This window comes from Centruroides vittatus, unplaced genomic scaffold, assembly GCF_030686945.1.
Source record: "Centruroides vittatus isolate TY-2023 unplaced genomic scaffold, ASM3068694v2 scaffold_386, whole genome shotgun sequence".
NCBI classification, from domain to species: domain Eukaryota; kingdom Metazoa; phylum Arthropoda; class Arachnida; order Scorpiones; family Buthidae; genus Centruroides; species Centruroides vittatus.
In genome coordinates this window covers 7,533,005-7,549,289 of record NW_027122706.1, presented here as the reverse complement: position 1 = coordinate 7,549,289, position 16,285 = coordinate 7,533,005, and the positions used below count along the sequence as shown (strand labels likewise).

Here is a 16,285-nt window from a genome sequence, read left to right as displayed (position 1 = left end):
TCCCTGGTTACACTATTGTGCTGTAGTATATGTTGTTATAATTAAAAAACTTAATAAAAATGTTTTTAAAAGCTAAGAAGCTATTGAATTTTTTCAGGATAAGGAATAAATAATTTATTTTTGGTTAGTTTTTCAGAGTGTTTTGAAAAATTTATTAAATATAACATTTGATTTGTAGTATACCATACGTAAATGTAAAAAAATAGATATAAAGTTAATAAAAAATTATAATATTTATCGAATAATTTCTCCCCTTTTTCCATTCACCTTATTTGCAAAACTTTTCATTTTCACATGCAAATAAATTCATCTCCTTTCAATGTGAGTTCACCTCGCTTCGAAAATATTTTCACCCAACTTTCAATATAAATTAATCCTGTTTTTATTATAATTTAATTCTTTTTACAACTTATTTATTTTGTTAACAAAATTTTGTCATAATTTCATTTTCTAAGCGACTCAGCAAGATGAAATTATAATGAAATTTAGATAATATTGAAATCGGAATAAAATTATTTTAAGATTAAGTGAATTTATATAGTAGAAGGGGTAAACTCATTTGCCTATGAAAATGAAGAACTTTTTAAAGAAATAATCTTGAAATCAGGATGAAACTATCTTATTAACATTAAATTTTCACCATAAAAAAATAATAATAAAGTCTTGAAAAGTCGTTTAATCTTTTCAGAGTGAAGAAAGATAAATTAGTCAAACTAGTTTAAGAATGTCATTATTTCTATTTAGGTAAGCTTGATGAAATAAGGAATTTAAACTCATTGTCAATCATTGCTCTTTTCTGATGGTATATTTGGATCTGATGGTCTTGAACAGAAAAAGATTTCTGTTACATTCTTTGTCATTAAGAAAATTGAAATGTAATTGAGTTTTTAAAAGAAATTTTACAAAAAATTTTTACTTAAAATTTATCATTCTTGATGTTATCTCTTCGTGGATGTCTTACGCTGCTTGTCTTCTTTATGGACAACTGGGAGCTAACATCCATACTCCACATCAATATTGATGTCTGCGTCATCGACAATTCAAGTGTTATTCATACCATTGTTAGTGTTAGTATATATTCTTCATAGTCCTAATTATCATTTATTTTTTTATGATTATTGACATTCGCGCTGTATTAATACTGCTCGTGTATTCTTTGTGAAGTTGTAGAATATCCCAGAGCTTCATATCGAGCTGATTACTTACAAATACCTTAAGTAATAACGGTCGAATATAATTAATGATCTTAATATCTATATTAATAATTAGTAATTAATGGTATAGATTAATATTGTATCAAATGTAATGATATAAAGTTTATCAATAAATTTGATAAATAGCAAAAAACAAATAAGGTAGGGGAACTAATTATGACTCATCAAGTGTGGGCTATTATTTTGAACAATTCCAATTTTTTCTCATAAGAAATGGCTAAGCTACACCTAGAATCTAAGTGATAACTTAACCATTCCTTGGAAAAAAATGGAATTGTTCAGAATAATAGTTTAAACTTGGGGTCATAATTGGCTCCCCTACTTTATATGAAATGATTTTACTTGAATATTAAATGCATCCGACCTTTAAAATGAACGATTTATCAAAAGATAGAAAGGACTAGAAGTAAATTTTAGTTCAGAAAGGAAAGATTATTCAATTTAGTACAATTTTTACTATGTACATAAATTCCTGTTATATTTTCACTGACATAAAAATTTCTGAACGACTTTAATGTTAATGTGAATATAGTATTAATCGCTTTGCTGATGTCATAGTTGCGTGTTATAACGTTTTGTCCTACAGTTTTATCGCACTTCAAAAGAAAAGTTTAAAAGTACTTTCAGAACATATTTTCTAAATCAACGATTCTCAAACTACAATGAAATAAATAAAATAATAAAATATTGGTATGTAAGATCGTTGTTCTAGGTTAAGTATGTTCAGTCACGTAATGTAAAAGTTGCTACTCGGTGATATTTTTTTCATAAATTCGATAGTTCACAAATCTAACCTCTGTTTAAAGCTATGTTGTATACATTCTACTGAATATTAAATATGTAGAACGTTGATTCAATATCTAGCTACTAACAATTTCATAGTGAATATTAATGAATGGTTTGCCAAATAATTACACAAATAATTTCATTTTGAAAATCAATTTCAGATTATGGTTCTAACTATACATTATTTATTTATCACTTTAAATAATAATTAATAATAATATATTATCAAACATTGTTTTGACTGATTAATTGCATTATTTGTAGAAAGTCTTCAACTCGTTGTTATACCACTTGGTGGTGCTATTTTTCATTCAATTAAACAGCAAAACTCTTAATAATGCTTTAGAAAATAATAAAGAATATTCATCATTCACTTATGAAATGATGCATAAGTGAATTATAAGTTAATAAAGCTATTTTAGAATTGTTTTATATTTCTATCGATGGAGGTAAAAGTTTTGGCACGAAGTTTATATTCTAGATATTTGCAGCAATAGTTTACAGAATTCACATTTCATTAATAAAAATTTAAATTTGAATATTCAAATAAAATTATTGAATTATTATTTAATGATTTGAAATTAATTATTGTTTACTGAATATTAAATGTTTTGTTATATACAAAAGTAAATGATGAAAACGAAAGGGAAAAACAGAATAATAACCATGATAGAATGTTATGCCGAAAGATGTTATGAAAGAAATGTACCAAGAAACGTTGAAAAATAATAGAATGATTTATTTGCATCAGATAATTGTCTGTGTTATGATGTTAGAATATAAAGGTCAAAGCCACATGAGATAATAAATGAAGTTGTTTAATAGAACTGATATACTGGTAAATATTAGCATAAGCTGTACTTTCAGGGAGAGTAAAAATGAACTTCGTTTAAGTGTTGAAAATTGACAACTTTTTGTAGTGTACTGCTTACAGAAAAAAAAATGTCAATTTTCAACACAAATGAAGTTCATTTTTACTCTGATGAGTACTGCAATGTATCCAGATTTTGCCCAAGCTGAATTTAATTCCATCAAAAGCGTTTAATGAATTTTCCTTTACTATTGAAAGTTCATATTCAATACTAGACCTAAACATTACTGTAATGTGGTAAATATTATTAGTGTTACTTGCTTAGAAAAAATTGTATTTTTACATGAAGAAGTATACATTTATTTAATAAGAAGCTAAAAATTAGCAATATTTGCCGGATATAATCAGTCACTTTTATAACCATTTAAAAGGGATTTCTGGACGAATAAACCGAAATTTTATGTCTTTCGAATCCGACTCTCACCCGAGTTGAAGAATTACTCAGAAGAAAATTAATTCTCAGATATTTCAGATAATCGTCTTCTGAGTAATTCTTGAACTCGAATGACAGTCGGATTAGAAGGACATAACATTTCGGTTTATTCGTCCAAAAAACCCCTTTTAAGAGGTTATAAAAGTGACTGATACATTTTATTCTACACTCGAAATAGAAATAATATTTATATTCTCCTTTAATTTGATACTGTCCCAATTCATCTAGTAATTAGATAAATTTGATTATCAGATCAATAAATAATTATAGATTGTAATTGAATTTTCCTTAATTATTTTATACATTACAATATACATAGGTACCGAATACATGTAAGCCCTATTATTAACTATCGTATCTCAAACACAATTAAATTTTATTGAATACAATTTAATTGTGTTTGAGATATGATAGTTTACTGAGACAGAAATGATAAAAAGTGCATGATTTGGTTTTTATATCTGTTATTTTTTTTAACCTTATCGTATTTATTAAATATAACTTCTAGTTCAAAATTAAAGTTTCTTCTACACGTGAAATTTATTTTATAATATCATAAATATGAAGCATTTATTGATTTTTAAATATTACTTTTGAGCTGAAGTGTCTAATATTAAGCAGAAATAAATGATTTAACATAAATGTCTATTTTTACTTCATTGTATTATCAAAATCTAAAAATATGAAGTATTTATTAAAAGTTTACAAACTATTTTATTATTATTATGTTATTATTTTTCTGGAAATATTAAATTAACTCTCAATAAGACGTGTGAAAATAACGTTGGTGATTGTCGAACTTTATTCAAAACTGTGATGAAAAATTTCCAATATCAAACTACTTTCTTTAAGATCAACTTTTAAACAGATACTGTCACCAAAAAAAGGGGGTGATTCTAAAAGCCTGACCCCACTTCAACGTTTCAATAGTCGAAAGAGAAAGTATCAAGTCTTGCTGACTCCGTGAATTTCTTTTCTTTTTTCTTCGTTTTCTTCTTTTTTTATTCTTTCCTTTTCTTTTCAGACTTTGGTGTTTCTGCAGGAAAACCGGATTCGAAATCAGGTAAGTGCTCTTTGCTGAGCAAACTTCATAAAAACCAACTGTTTATAAGACTGAAAAGAAAACGCTAACTTAGCACTGTTTTAAATATCGATGCGTCATTAGTCTGTCAGTTATGAATTTACTTTCAAAAAATGATTTTTTAAAGTCACGTCTGCTTTATTTACTTCCATAACAACTATTGATAAAATCGTTCTACAGGCTAAAAAAGTTCTCAAATCCATCAAACATTTCTTTTTATTTCTGCAAAATGAAGAAATGTTCTATAATATAAAAGCATTATGAAAATACATTTTTTAAAAACTTATCATATATATATAAAATCAATTTATTATATTAATAAATACAAAATAAAAAATTATACAGATTCTATTTAAAAGACTTTTTCATTTGTGAAAATTGCTCTCAAGAGAATTGCAATAAAACAGCGAATTTTTTTAAATGAAGAAAGTAACTCTTTATTTTAGAAATAGTCTCACAATTGCATAATCAAACATTAACATGAATTCAATTATACAAATTAATTAATTCTTATAACTTGTCTATTATATTAGAAATAATTGTTCAAACTGTGAATCTTAATTTGCAATGTGCATTGATTTTTAGATAATCTTCATATATATATATATATATGAAGATTATCTAAAAATATATATATAAACACACACACAAATAATCCTACACATACACATACAAATAATCCTATGACATCCTACACATACACATACAAATAATAGTCCGTATATATGTTCATATAATTAACAAATTTGGCTACAATAACCATTATATAAGAACTAATCATATACCATAAAACTCTTTATTAACGATTCTAAATTCCAGTATTCATTTTGGCTTTTACAATGGCCCCTTTCAGCCGGTCTGCGATTTTTTACTCAAGAATGCAACAATAGATATCTGATGCTTATTCTGCTGTTCACCTTCATAAAGGCAGAAATGCATAACGGGATTTAAAGTCGTTAATAAAGATTTTTGTAGTGTGTGATTAGTCCGTATCTAATGATTATTATAGCCAAATTTAATGATTATATAATTCTATAACATTGAAATTATAAGTATAAAATAGTACAATTATGTCATCATTTATTTAGACAAGAATCTTTACGTTTGAAATAATTTAATATTTTTTTTAACGCTTTTATTTGATCTTTTTAATTACATTTTAAAGTATTTACAAATTATTATAGTAGCTTTCAAAAAAATATCAATAAGTAAATTAATGAGTATTTGATAATGTTGAATTTATTAATTATATTAAGCAAAATATATTTGCAATTATTTTATTCATTCTTTATTTATTTGTTTTGATTTTACCGAGGATCATCGATCCCAGAATAATTGAGAACACTGACATGCGACTTGCAGGTCTGTAGAATATTTATACAGACCAGAGGTTATTAATATTGTTTTAAATTAATATTAATGAAATGACTCGTAATTATTTAGCTTTGCATTTTAATTCTATAATAATCATCGTATACGGCTACAATAATCCTATTATATTATATAATAGTATACAATATGCCCATGAAAAACGAATTACAATTTTGATGTGCATTGTGATATCTATAATAAATATTAATGCTTTATCAATCTAAATTACCTAGTATCTATAATAATTATATCGAATAAAGATAATATTTCATATTATATTGCAAATTTTATGATAACATTCTAATTACTGGGCTCTCATTAAGTCATCAAGCAAACCACGCTGATTTATCAATTATAACTTTAGCTTATTCTAGCTTATTGGAAAGGACATCTAAACATAGAAATACTAGAAACTATAATTAAAAATTAAACTATTTTTATAACTTTCATTAGTTAGAAGATAACATCAATTGGCATAATTGAGGCTTAAATGAATCCTAATGTATAATTTAACTTATAGTAGCCTATATGTATATAATAGATATTAAAGAAATTAAGAAAAAGTTAGAGGATTATAATACGTTAAAAAACTTTATAAAATATGAATTATTAACTTCTTACTAATTCAATAAATCGGTTCTACGTTGATAATTTTATTAATGATAATAACGAAACTTAAATTTTCATTAATAGAAAACGTTACATTTTACACAAAATCGATGTTCTGATAACGGAAAAGCTTTTTGGATAAGACTGAAAACATTTTAATAACAATTTTAGTGATAAAAATTTGATTTCATGCTGTAATGTATGATAGTTATAGATTAAAGGTCAAAATTTCAAATTATTAAAATTTTATTACAATTCTTAAGTTAGAAACTAATGCATTATTTTCTTCCTCAATCCTACGTATTAGAAATGAATAATGATGATTATTATGGGAAACATCCTGGAAAGTTTCTTAATTATACAATTAATATAGTCTATAGACAAAAGATTTTTTTCGTCTTTATTTTCAAGAGATGAGCATAAATGAAAACGTGGTTATAGAATAACAAAATGAATAAAAACCGAAACAAATTCGAAAATCACTCTCGCTTTTTTCATAAAACAATAGAGTTGAGTGGCAAATTATTAGTTGTTTACATTTATTTTATTTAACGCAACAGAATTATTATTTATTTTTAATTCTGAGAAAATTGCCATTTATTTAGGACGATTTTTATTCTATTTCTAAAGAAAAATTCAATTGTTATCGAATTCATAAAAGTATTCTGTCTTTCAGTTTGTGGATTCAGTTTCAATGCATCTGTAAATACTTCTGGCGTCTTCACCTCACCGAATTGGCCCGGTTATTATCCACGTAATACCGAATGCCACTATTTTTTTCACGCTCAGAATAACGGAAGAGTTCAAATTACTTTTGCGTATTTTGATGTTGAAGGAGTCACCCCGTGAGTATTTCTTATTTCATAAATATTATTGAAATATAAAAAAATAAGAACGTATTGACGATATTCTAATAAAAAATGCATTGCTTAGAAAAATTTTGTGGCAGTTTGGGAATTAATTCCACGCAAATAATATAGATTATATCATATTTGATTCATGTTATAATAAGTTTATAGGAAAATTAAATTTTGTTGATACATAAACGTATTTGAGAATGTATTGGATGTCAATTTAAATTAGACGAAAAGTCATTTGGAACCTAGTAACTTGTTAGTCAAGGGAAACTTTCAGCTGCTTCAGTCGTGAGAATGAGTATTAGCAGAATTCCCTCCATCGAATGTGCTTCTGACAGTATGACACAAAAGTGACACGGAGCGATACAAAGTTTGACAGCAAGCAGTAAGACACTAACGACCCTAGAGAAGATGCCTCTCATTAAGAATCTCGAGGGGAACATCAACGTCTGAAAATGAAGTCTTCATTTCTGTCAACAGACACCGTTATTATTCAATCTTTGGATTAGTTACGAATTTAAGCAGCTCAACCCATTATCCCGATAACTTCTTCCTAAAGTAGCATCTGAAATATAATATTTGGAGAAAGATATATCAGTAACATCGATATGTCTCTTTCCCCTCTTTTTTTTAATCTGTAATAGTAGACATTGTCGTTATAAATCGGAAAATTGTTTTAAACTGTCCGATATTAATCGTTAAGAAGCATCAAACTTATAATGTTTCTTGATCTGTGACAAGAATCGATTATGATCAAAAAATGAAAAATTGTACAAAATCAAATATTTCTCTTTTTTTAAATTGATTTCTTCATTTTTTTTCTCGGAAGAGTTAAAAATATAGTAAGAAAGGAGACAAGATTGGTAAGGAAGGCAGTACGAAAAAAGAACAAGTAGGCCAAAGTTCAAAATGAAAAACCATCGAAAGCACAGTGAATAGTTTGGTGCGCTATTTATTACAGGAAAAGAAGTCGAATGAGATTCCGTTGTGTATACAATTGGTTTGAACTGATGAAAGATGATAAATCAGTTCGTTTTCTGACAGTTTTATTACAACGTAAGATTTCTTATTGTTTCTCTTTGGAAAAGTTGCTCATTCTTTGACACTGGTCGAAATCAAACCAAGAAGCTACCTTTCAATAGTTGCACTTTAAACTTATTTCAAATTGTTATCCCAACAAAAATAGCAAATTTATTCAAATATTTCGTGATTTATCGATCTAAGTTATGAAATTTTTGAAATTACAATAGTATAAATCAAAGTAATGAATAATTCCAGCAGTTATCTATGATAAAAGATTTAATATTTTCTAATTTAATTTTTGAATTTAGTTATGAATGATTTTCTTTTTCTCTCATAACAAATTCAAATTTAACATTTAAAATATGCAATATTTGAACATATTTATTTAAGAAAAAATATTACTTAAATATTTTTAAAACATTTGAACTGCAATAATTTTTTAACTCAAAAAGTTCTGAGGATTATAAAATATAATAAATATGCTATGAAAAGTTAAAAGCAAATAAACTGTTAAAAAATAAAATTTCATAAAATGTTATAAATTAAGACAACCGAAACATTGATTACTTACAAATTTTATTATTTTAAATCTTCTAAAGTAGCAAAAGCTTTCCAAATTTAGCAATATACAGTTGCAGCCGCGGAAACTGAATCTTCTATGATATAGGTCTATATCAAAACTTGCTCAATACAGTGCAAAGTGCATATTTAAACAATAACCTCGATTTTAGTACTAACATAAGCAGTGCAAAAAGAACCTCAGAAGAATAAAGAAAAAGAAAGTTGCAATTTGTTACATATAATGCTACATTGAACTGAAGTTTCATTTCACATCAAAACCTTCACCAATACAATGAGCACTGTCGCAAGAACTTGGTGTTCACAGTTATGGAACAAACAAGTGATTCGCAGCGTAAATAAATTTGAAAAACCTAACATGAACAGTTATTTGTCGTTAAATCGAATCCTGATGCTTTATAGGCTACCTCAAGCCTTAATAATAAGTTTGCAGTGCTCCAGAATAGAGTGGATGAGTTTCTTTAAGTATTCTATACTAAGCTGTCGATACCAAACTTTTCTAATACATTTCTGCAGTTGCTTTTTATTTTCAGGCCTCCTGGATGCAATTTTCGAGCCCACAATATGCCAACAGTTCTCGATGGTATTGAGATCAGTACTGTCATCTGCCAGCTTAGGCATCTGATCTGGACACCTTGTAGAAATTTTTTAAACTTAAATTACAATTTATGTGTCAGTTTAAGTGACAATAATGCTAATAAACCGAGAAAGAACACATTATACTTTGCTCGCTGTCTTGACGGCCCGGAGTCGTGTTGAAAGATGCAGGATATTGTATCACAAAATTGTTGCTTGATTGTTGGAATTAGCTTGGCAGATAAGATATTTTTGTAGCACTCTGAACTCACAGACTATAAAGAGTAGTCTGCAAGCACTTTTACAGGATATGCATGCTACATCATTTCACTCACCGGAAACTACTATCTGCATGAAGCAATTTCTATTATAGGCTTTGTCTTTTCAATGCCAAGAATAGGGTTTTACTATCAGATCCGTGCAGGTTAAATTTGGATTCATCTGAAAACATAATAAAATCCAACTTATCAATACCCCAGCCCGCATGCTGTTTAATCCAGATAAGTGATTTTCTAAGCGTTTTATTCGTGAGTAATGGTTTCTTATGTAGACCGTAGGTTCTTAAACCCATGTTGCAGAAGCAACCGTCGCGTTCGTGCACTCACTTTTACGTCTATCTGATCTTCCCACTCTGTTTTAGTTCGGAAAAACTAACAGTGTGTTCTTCTCAGGGTAAGAAGCTTCAACATTCCTGACACGGCGTATTCACACGTTTACCTCCTGATCAGCTTTTCTTTCAATGTTGCCATGTTTATGTCTCCTTTGTAACAAATACATAATTATTGATTAATGACAATGCACTCTCTGTGCTATTTCGAGAGAGGATAAATCTTCATCATTCAAATCAACAATTATTGGCATTTTATGTGGTGTTAACTGTCGAAAATTTACTATTTTGCTTATAAAAGTGAACATCTTAACACAGGTTTTTATATCTATGGATTGGTATGGAAACCTTTGTCGGTCAATGAAAAGCGTTCGCATGTTTCGATATCGTGAATGAAACGATTTTTACAATTTTTGGAAGGTCCGTAGTGAAATAGTGTTTTAATTTTTAAAAATAAATATTTTTTTATAGGATTTTATAAGTTATTCAATTTACCTGATCGATATTGTAATTAAATTTATAGATATAAAATGAATTCATTTTGATTTTTGTTTGATTATTTCTTTTTAATTTCAGTTGTACAATGGATACAGCTAGTGATTATGTCGAATTTTCGAATTCTCGTTCTGTGGATAAAAAAATTCCGAGATTCTGCGGCTTAAAAAAACCTAAAGTTATTAATTCCGAAGGCGAATACTTTAGAATGACTTTTAAATCTAACGATAGATTTGACGGTACGGGATTCGAAGCTTTTTACCAGTTCAGAAATGCAGTTGGTGAGTTATTATTCTATAAGATAAATTCTATAACCGATAAAATTGTTTAAATCTTTATTGCTGATATGCTGCATTCAATTTTTATAATCTTACGAAACAGTTATAAAATAATAAGATATTATTGAGAATTAGCCGGATTATTTTGTAGAAAATATTTATTTTATTTAGAAAACTTCTCAAAATAACAAACACAAAAAAACTTTTGTGTTTTAAAGAAATTCGATTCTTTTGCTCTTCTCATTATTTTAATAGATCCGAATTTTTCCTTCGATATCGGTTCTATTTATATTTCTTTTCAAACTGATTCTATCAACTAAAAGTTATTTTCTCTTTCTGAACTTTAAAATCTTTCTTTTCATGTTGCATTGCAGGCATTTGATCAAATGATTTAATACAGAAAATTTCTTTTAGTAAATAAAATTACTAAAACGTTTTGTAGTTATAGAAGTAATTGCTTCTATGGCAGTATTGTATTGTTTTAAAAGTACTAAATAGAATGTTTCGTGAAAAAGACATCTACTTTAATCTGTATAGGTTTAAAGTTATTAAACAGATCTACAGTAATTTTACTATCATTAGAGAATTTACATAAATTACTTTCGTGTCTTTAAATAGGAAAAAGTTTCTCTAAATTTAATTTTTCATATTTACACAATTTAACTGAAATTTTCCCTAAAGCATATTCATTTCTTTAAAGCACTTATAATGTAGTTTAGTTCAGAAACTGTAAAATTCTTCATTTAAATTATAATATTTTACAAAATCATTTTTCTTCGGAATTATTAGAAACTTTTAAGGATAGACATATGTAGATAAAAATGTATTAGGATTATATTAGATTTAAATACATGAAATGGCTTAAGAAATTTTTTTAGTAAATCTTTTAAAGAAACATTCTTTGCCAATTACTTAGGATAATAACATTTTATTCACTTTCAATATTAACGTAGCTCGATACGATTACTTTGATAGCATTATTTGTAATGATTATTTTAGTTAAAGCTCTTATCATTGAACATAATTTTTCGTTAAAGCTTTATTCACTTTAATGTCGCAACGAAAGTCATTAAAAGAACCAGAAACAACCATTAAACCATTCGAGCAATGTTAAACAACTAAGAACACTTAGTAACAAAAGTAAATTTTCAGATTCCCCTAAGAATACTATCGAGTATCCATTGATCAGTTATTTAATTCTTTCTTTCTAGATCCGTTTACCGTGAAAAGAATAAGATCAGCTACATCTTCACTAACATCAAGTAAGACTACTTATTTAATTTTGAATGCTTATAATCTTACTCTCACATCTTGAACATTTTTTTTAAAGTTTAATACCATTTAAATTTTCAAAAATTTAATATTTTATTGTATATAAAATAACTATTATCGTTTTAGAATTATCGGTGTGGTTCCATATAGTCACTGTTATATCACTATACTTCATCATTCACTCGATCGAACGGGTATGTTAAAGCACCCGATTGCAATCAAGACTTGTCGCCGGACGTCATATTACAATGATATCAAACTGAGAAGATTTATAGACGATACTGTCGCCATCACAGAACTCTCCAGTGTCAGAAAGACCAGGAATGAGATTATAGCTGTTTTGGTGCTACATAACTCATCGAGAATAGAATGGAGAAGTGGAGATTATATATATACATACATCATCTACACAACATCACCAGATTTCGCATTCCCTTCCCTCATGTTCACCTTCAAGTCTTTTCTTACTGGACTCGCATTCAAAAGTTTCATTCAAATATATTATCAGACCTTTAGACAATTTTATAAAAATTAGACATATTAAAAAAAAAAACAGAAAAAATTTTGTAATGGATATATCAAATATGGCCTATCTACGGAACACGTGGATTCATTTTTCCTCCGAAAAATATTATCGAATTGCGTAATCGATTATGAGTATGTTTGTTTTATATATTACTCATCTATATATTATATTATTATTATTATTATTCGAGAATAGGAAATTTATATTTATTTAATTGATTTTAATTATTCTTATATAATGGAGTTAATAATACTTCCTTTCCCTTTATTAATTATATAAAGTGATCATTTCGAAAATTATAAGTGAAACCTCGAAATTCTTAAATTAATAAAATATTAATAATTTTTAAATATATATTTTATTTTTATTTTATAGAAAAATGTCTCTGAAAAGTGTTTCTAACGAGAAACATTCCTTGTTTACATTTCTATAAAGAAAGTCCATTTTTGTCAACGTTATATTTCGCCAGATGTGAAAATAATGTTCATATATACAGTAAGAGATTAATTCTTTTACCATAATTTATGGTACTTTTATATTAATATATAATATATTAATAATATAAAATGATGTATAACTTACAGAATATTTTGATAAAAAATCTTTACTTTTATGAAATAATTATGATATAATATATGTTTTTTTCTGTTAAAAATACTGGAAAATATGGCAATTAATTAGCCATTAAAAATAAAAAATTAAATTAAAAAATAGCAAAGCTAATTATCCAGATCAAACTAATCAATTTGTGATAAAATTAATTAATGGTTTTCGGATAATTAAAGGAAATCAAAGTTTGTCAAAAGAAACTGATTGACTGCATTTAGTAAATGGAATCGATAGGTAGTAAGTATTGCCATGACAATCGAATTTCGATAAAGAATTTGCTTAACTAATTAAAATAAATTAATGGCATTTTAGCGAATTATTAAGATCGATATTTTGTAAATATATTATTCATATTATTTTCGATTTAACGTGTTCGTACGTAGTTTTATATATAGATATTGAACGTAAGTTAGTATTTTCGATTAAACTTATATAGTGATTTTATTGTCCAACAGATGGCGACGCAATTTTTCGCTCCGCTGATTCAGGGAAGTACGTAAAGAATGCATTAATGCAAGATGGAAATATGCCATCCGATAATCTGAATATAACTATCATTTTGGCCAATCATTCCCACAGGATCCAAAGGCAAAGGACTTCGTCCCGAGCAATAAGATGTTTTTTATTACTTCGTGCCTTGAACTTTCACGTACAAACTTATATATGAGGAAAAGGGGAAAACTTCGGTACATATGTGTATAGTAAAGAAAACTTTGTTACTCGAACTTCATCTCTTTTCATTGTCATCGGGTATATAACACCGAGCACCAATTTACCTCTTCAAAGAACTGGAAATCTAAACGTGCCTCAACAGTTACCGTAGTCCCTAACGGACTTAGAGAAAGCATCACTAAAACGGTTCCATGCATCCATTCGTCGCTTACCGATGCCATTTTCTACGACCGTTAACGACTAATAATAAAAGAGATATATTTTTATCTGTCTGTCTGAGAAATTAGATGGAACAATTTTTTAAATAAAGACAAATTTGTACGTGAAAATTGTCTTTTTCTTTCTTTAAAAGTTTCATCGTTATGAATATTTAAATACAGAAACTACATCAAAAAATAACATGAATTGATTTTAAATTAAATTTATTAATTCAAACTAAAATATTGTTTCATAAGTTTTTACTATTACGTGAATTTCAATTTTACATGAAATCCATTAAAGATAATTAATTGAAATTTTCGTTTTATTTGAACGTTGAACGTTAAGACATTAAAAATAATGTTTTAAATATGAGCTTTAAGAGATTAATTACAGCCTTATATATTTTATAAATGCTACACAAAAATTGTTGGTTTCATGACTGAGTGTTTAAGGCGGTACTTTTCAAAATTTTTAGTAGCACCACCAACTTGGTAATTTGTTTCTTGCAGCACCGCTACTTCTTTTTCAATTTAAAGCTATTGTGCTTTTCATACTTTTAGTAATATACGTATGAAATGTTATGGTGATGTTCAGCACTATTCTGCGAGAGCACTTAAAGTGTCTTTAGGCACCCTAGTGCCGCTACGATCCAGCTGAAAACCACAGGTGTTAAGATATCTTCCTACCGCTTTCGGGAATCCAGAAACTAATCTGGACAGGTCGAAAACCCCAAAAACATTTCGTGGGTAATTCGTCCTGAATATGTCGGGTCCCTTCCCTTCCCATCCATTCATCCCTAATGTGGGCCCTATAGAATCCACAATGATCTTGATTGAAAGATTTATTCGCCACGAAAAAGTATGGTAAAAAAGTGTTTAAGAACACTAAACTTTAATTGAATATACTGTATATTCGCTGTGTAATTCATTTGCGCTGTTTTTTAATTCTTTCTGCCCTGTGGAAACTAAGAGGGCCTTTTTTAGCAAGTCAGAAAAAACTTTAGCAGTTTACATATAAAAGAAAAAAATTTTATTCCCGAATTACAGTATAAGCCTGTAGGATTAATTTTAACATCTTTCAGAATCGGTTTTATCGAAAAATTCTTGTTGTGGATAAAAGTCATCAAGCTAAAACTTTTTATAGGATTCTACAAAGTAATTTTGTTTTGGACAGACTAGGATATTGGATAATCCGTGGTTATTCCACTGAATCCCTTAAACATGGATGAAAATTATGATCAAAGAGTAGGCTTAATTGTTAGGATTTTCAAGTTTTTGTATTGAATCGTTTATTTTATTTCTTCTCTATAACTTTCTATCTACATTTTGCAATTCGTTTAAACTTAACAAAATGTAGATTGTTTTCATTAACTGAATCACTGTTATTCTATTTAGTTATAAGTAGCTTACTTGCTGAATGCAAATCTAAATTAACGTTTAAAATTCTGGAAAAAACATTTTTAAAGTCATTAAAATATTTTGCCAATTATAATAGAAATTATATAATAAAGTTTACTCAAACTTCAAATTCTATCTTACAACTGAAGGGTTAACATTAAGAGAGATAGAACTTTAAACTGTTACAGATGGCTTTCACAGCACAGTTTTTATTCGATTGTCAGGGTAATTCACATATCTGTTCTATAATGCTTGACAAACCATCGTGGAAAAATTGCGGTTCCTCGTGTTGAAATTGGGGTATGAAGTAAAGTAAATGTTGCCGCTGTTAGAGAAAGCGTTAACGAAAATCCGAATTTATCTATTCCGCGACGTTCTCGATAATTAAACGTTTCTCAACATCTGTTTGATGAATTTCATGTAAAGACTACATACATTTATCTCTACATCCTTATAAAATTCAATTAATACAAGAATTAAATCCTACTGACCATCACTTGGCCACCACTATCTAGTGACTTAACTCCGTTGGATTACTTTTTATGGGATCACATTAAATCCCTTGTTTATTCTAACAAGCCACAAGCTGTTGATGACCTGAAAGCTAATATAATTCGTGTTATAGACTAAATACAGCCTGATTTGGGGGCCAGAGTCATCGAAAATTGGATTAATCGTATTCGTATCATGCGCAAACGTGGGGACAATTTAAATGATATTGTTTTTCATGTGTAATGCCACTAGATACACTATAAAATAAAACAATTACCATCATATTACTTGTATAGTTTTTATTTTACTTCAATTCAAAGTTTAAACACCGTGTAC

At 27.7% G+C, this 16,285-nt stretch overlaps 1 protein-coding gene across 2 annotated transcripts in view; it reads left to right on the top strand.

Moving 5' to 3' along the window:
- The window catches only part of LOC136988746 (suppressor of lurcher protein 1-like), a 210,179-nt gene extending 197,508 nt beyond the window's left edge, over positions 1-12,671 (top strand). For both annotated transcript variants that reach the window (XM_067286709.1, XM_067286708.1), the window contains 5 exons: positions 4,329-4,367; positions 7,042-7,210; positions 10,584-10,783; positions 11,992-12,042; positions 12,179-12,671. In XM_067286709.1, the coding sequence (XP_067142810.1) occupies positions 4,329-4,367; positions 7,042-7,210; positions 10,584-10,783; positions 11,992-12,042; positions 12,179-12,255 (536 nt within the window). In that variant the 3' untranslated portion in view covers positions 12,256-12,671. The remainder of the gene's footprint in view (positions 1-4,328; positions 4,368-7,041; positions 7,211-10,583; positions 10,784-11,991; positions 12,043-12,178) is intronic.
- The last annotated feature ends 3,614 nt before the right edge of the window (positions 12,672-16,285 follow it).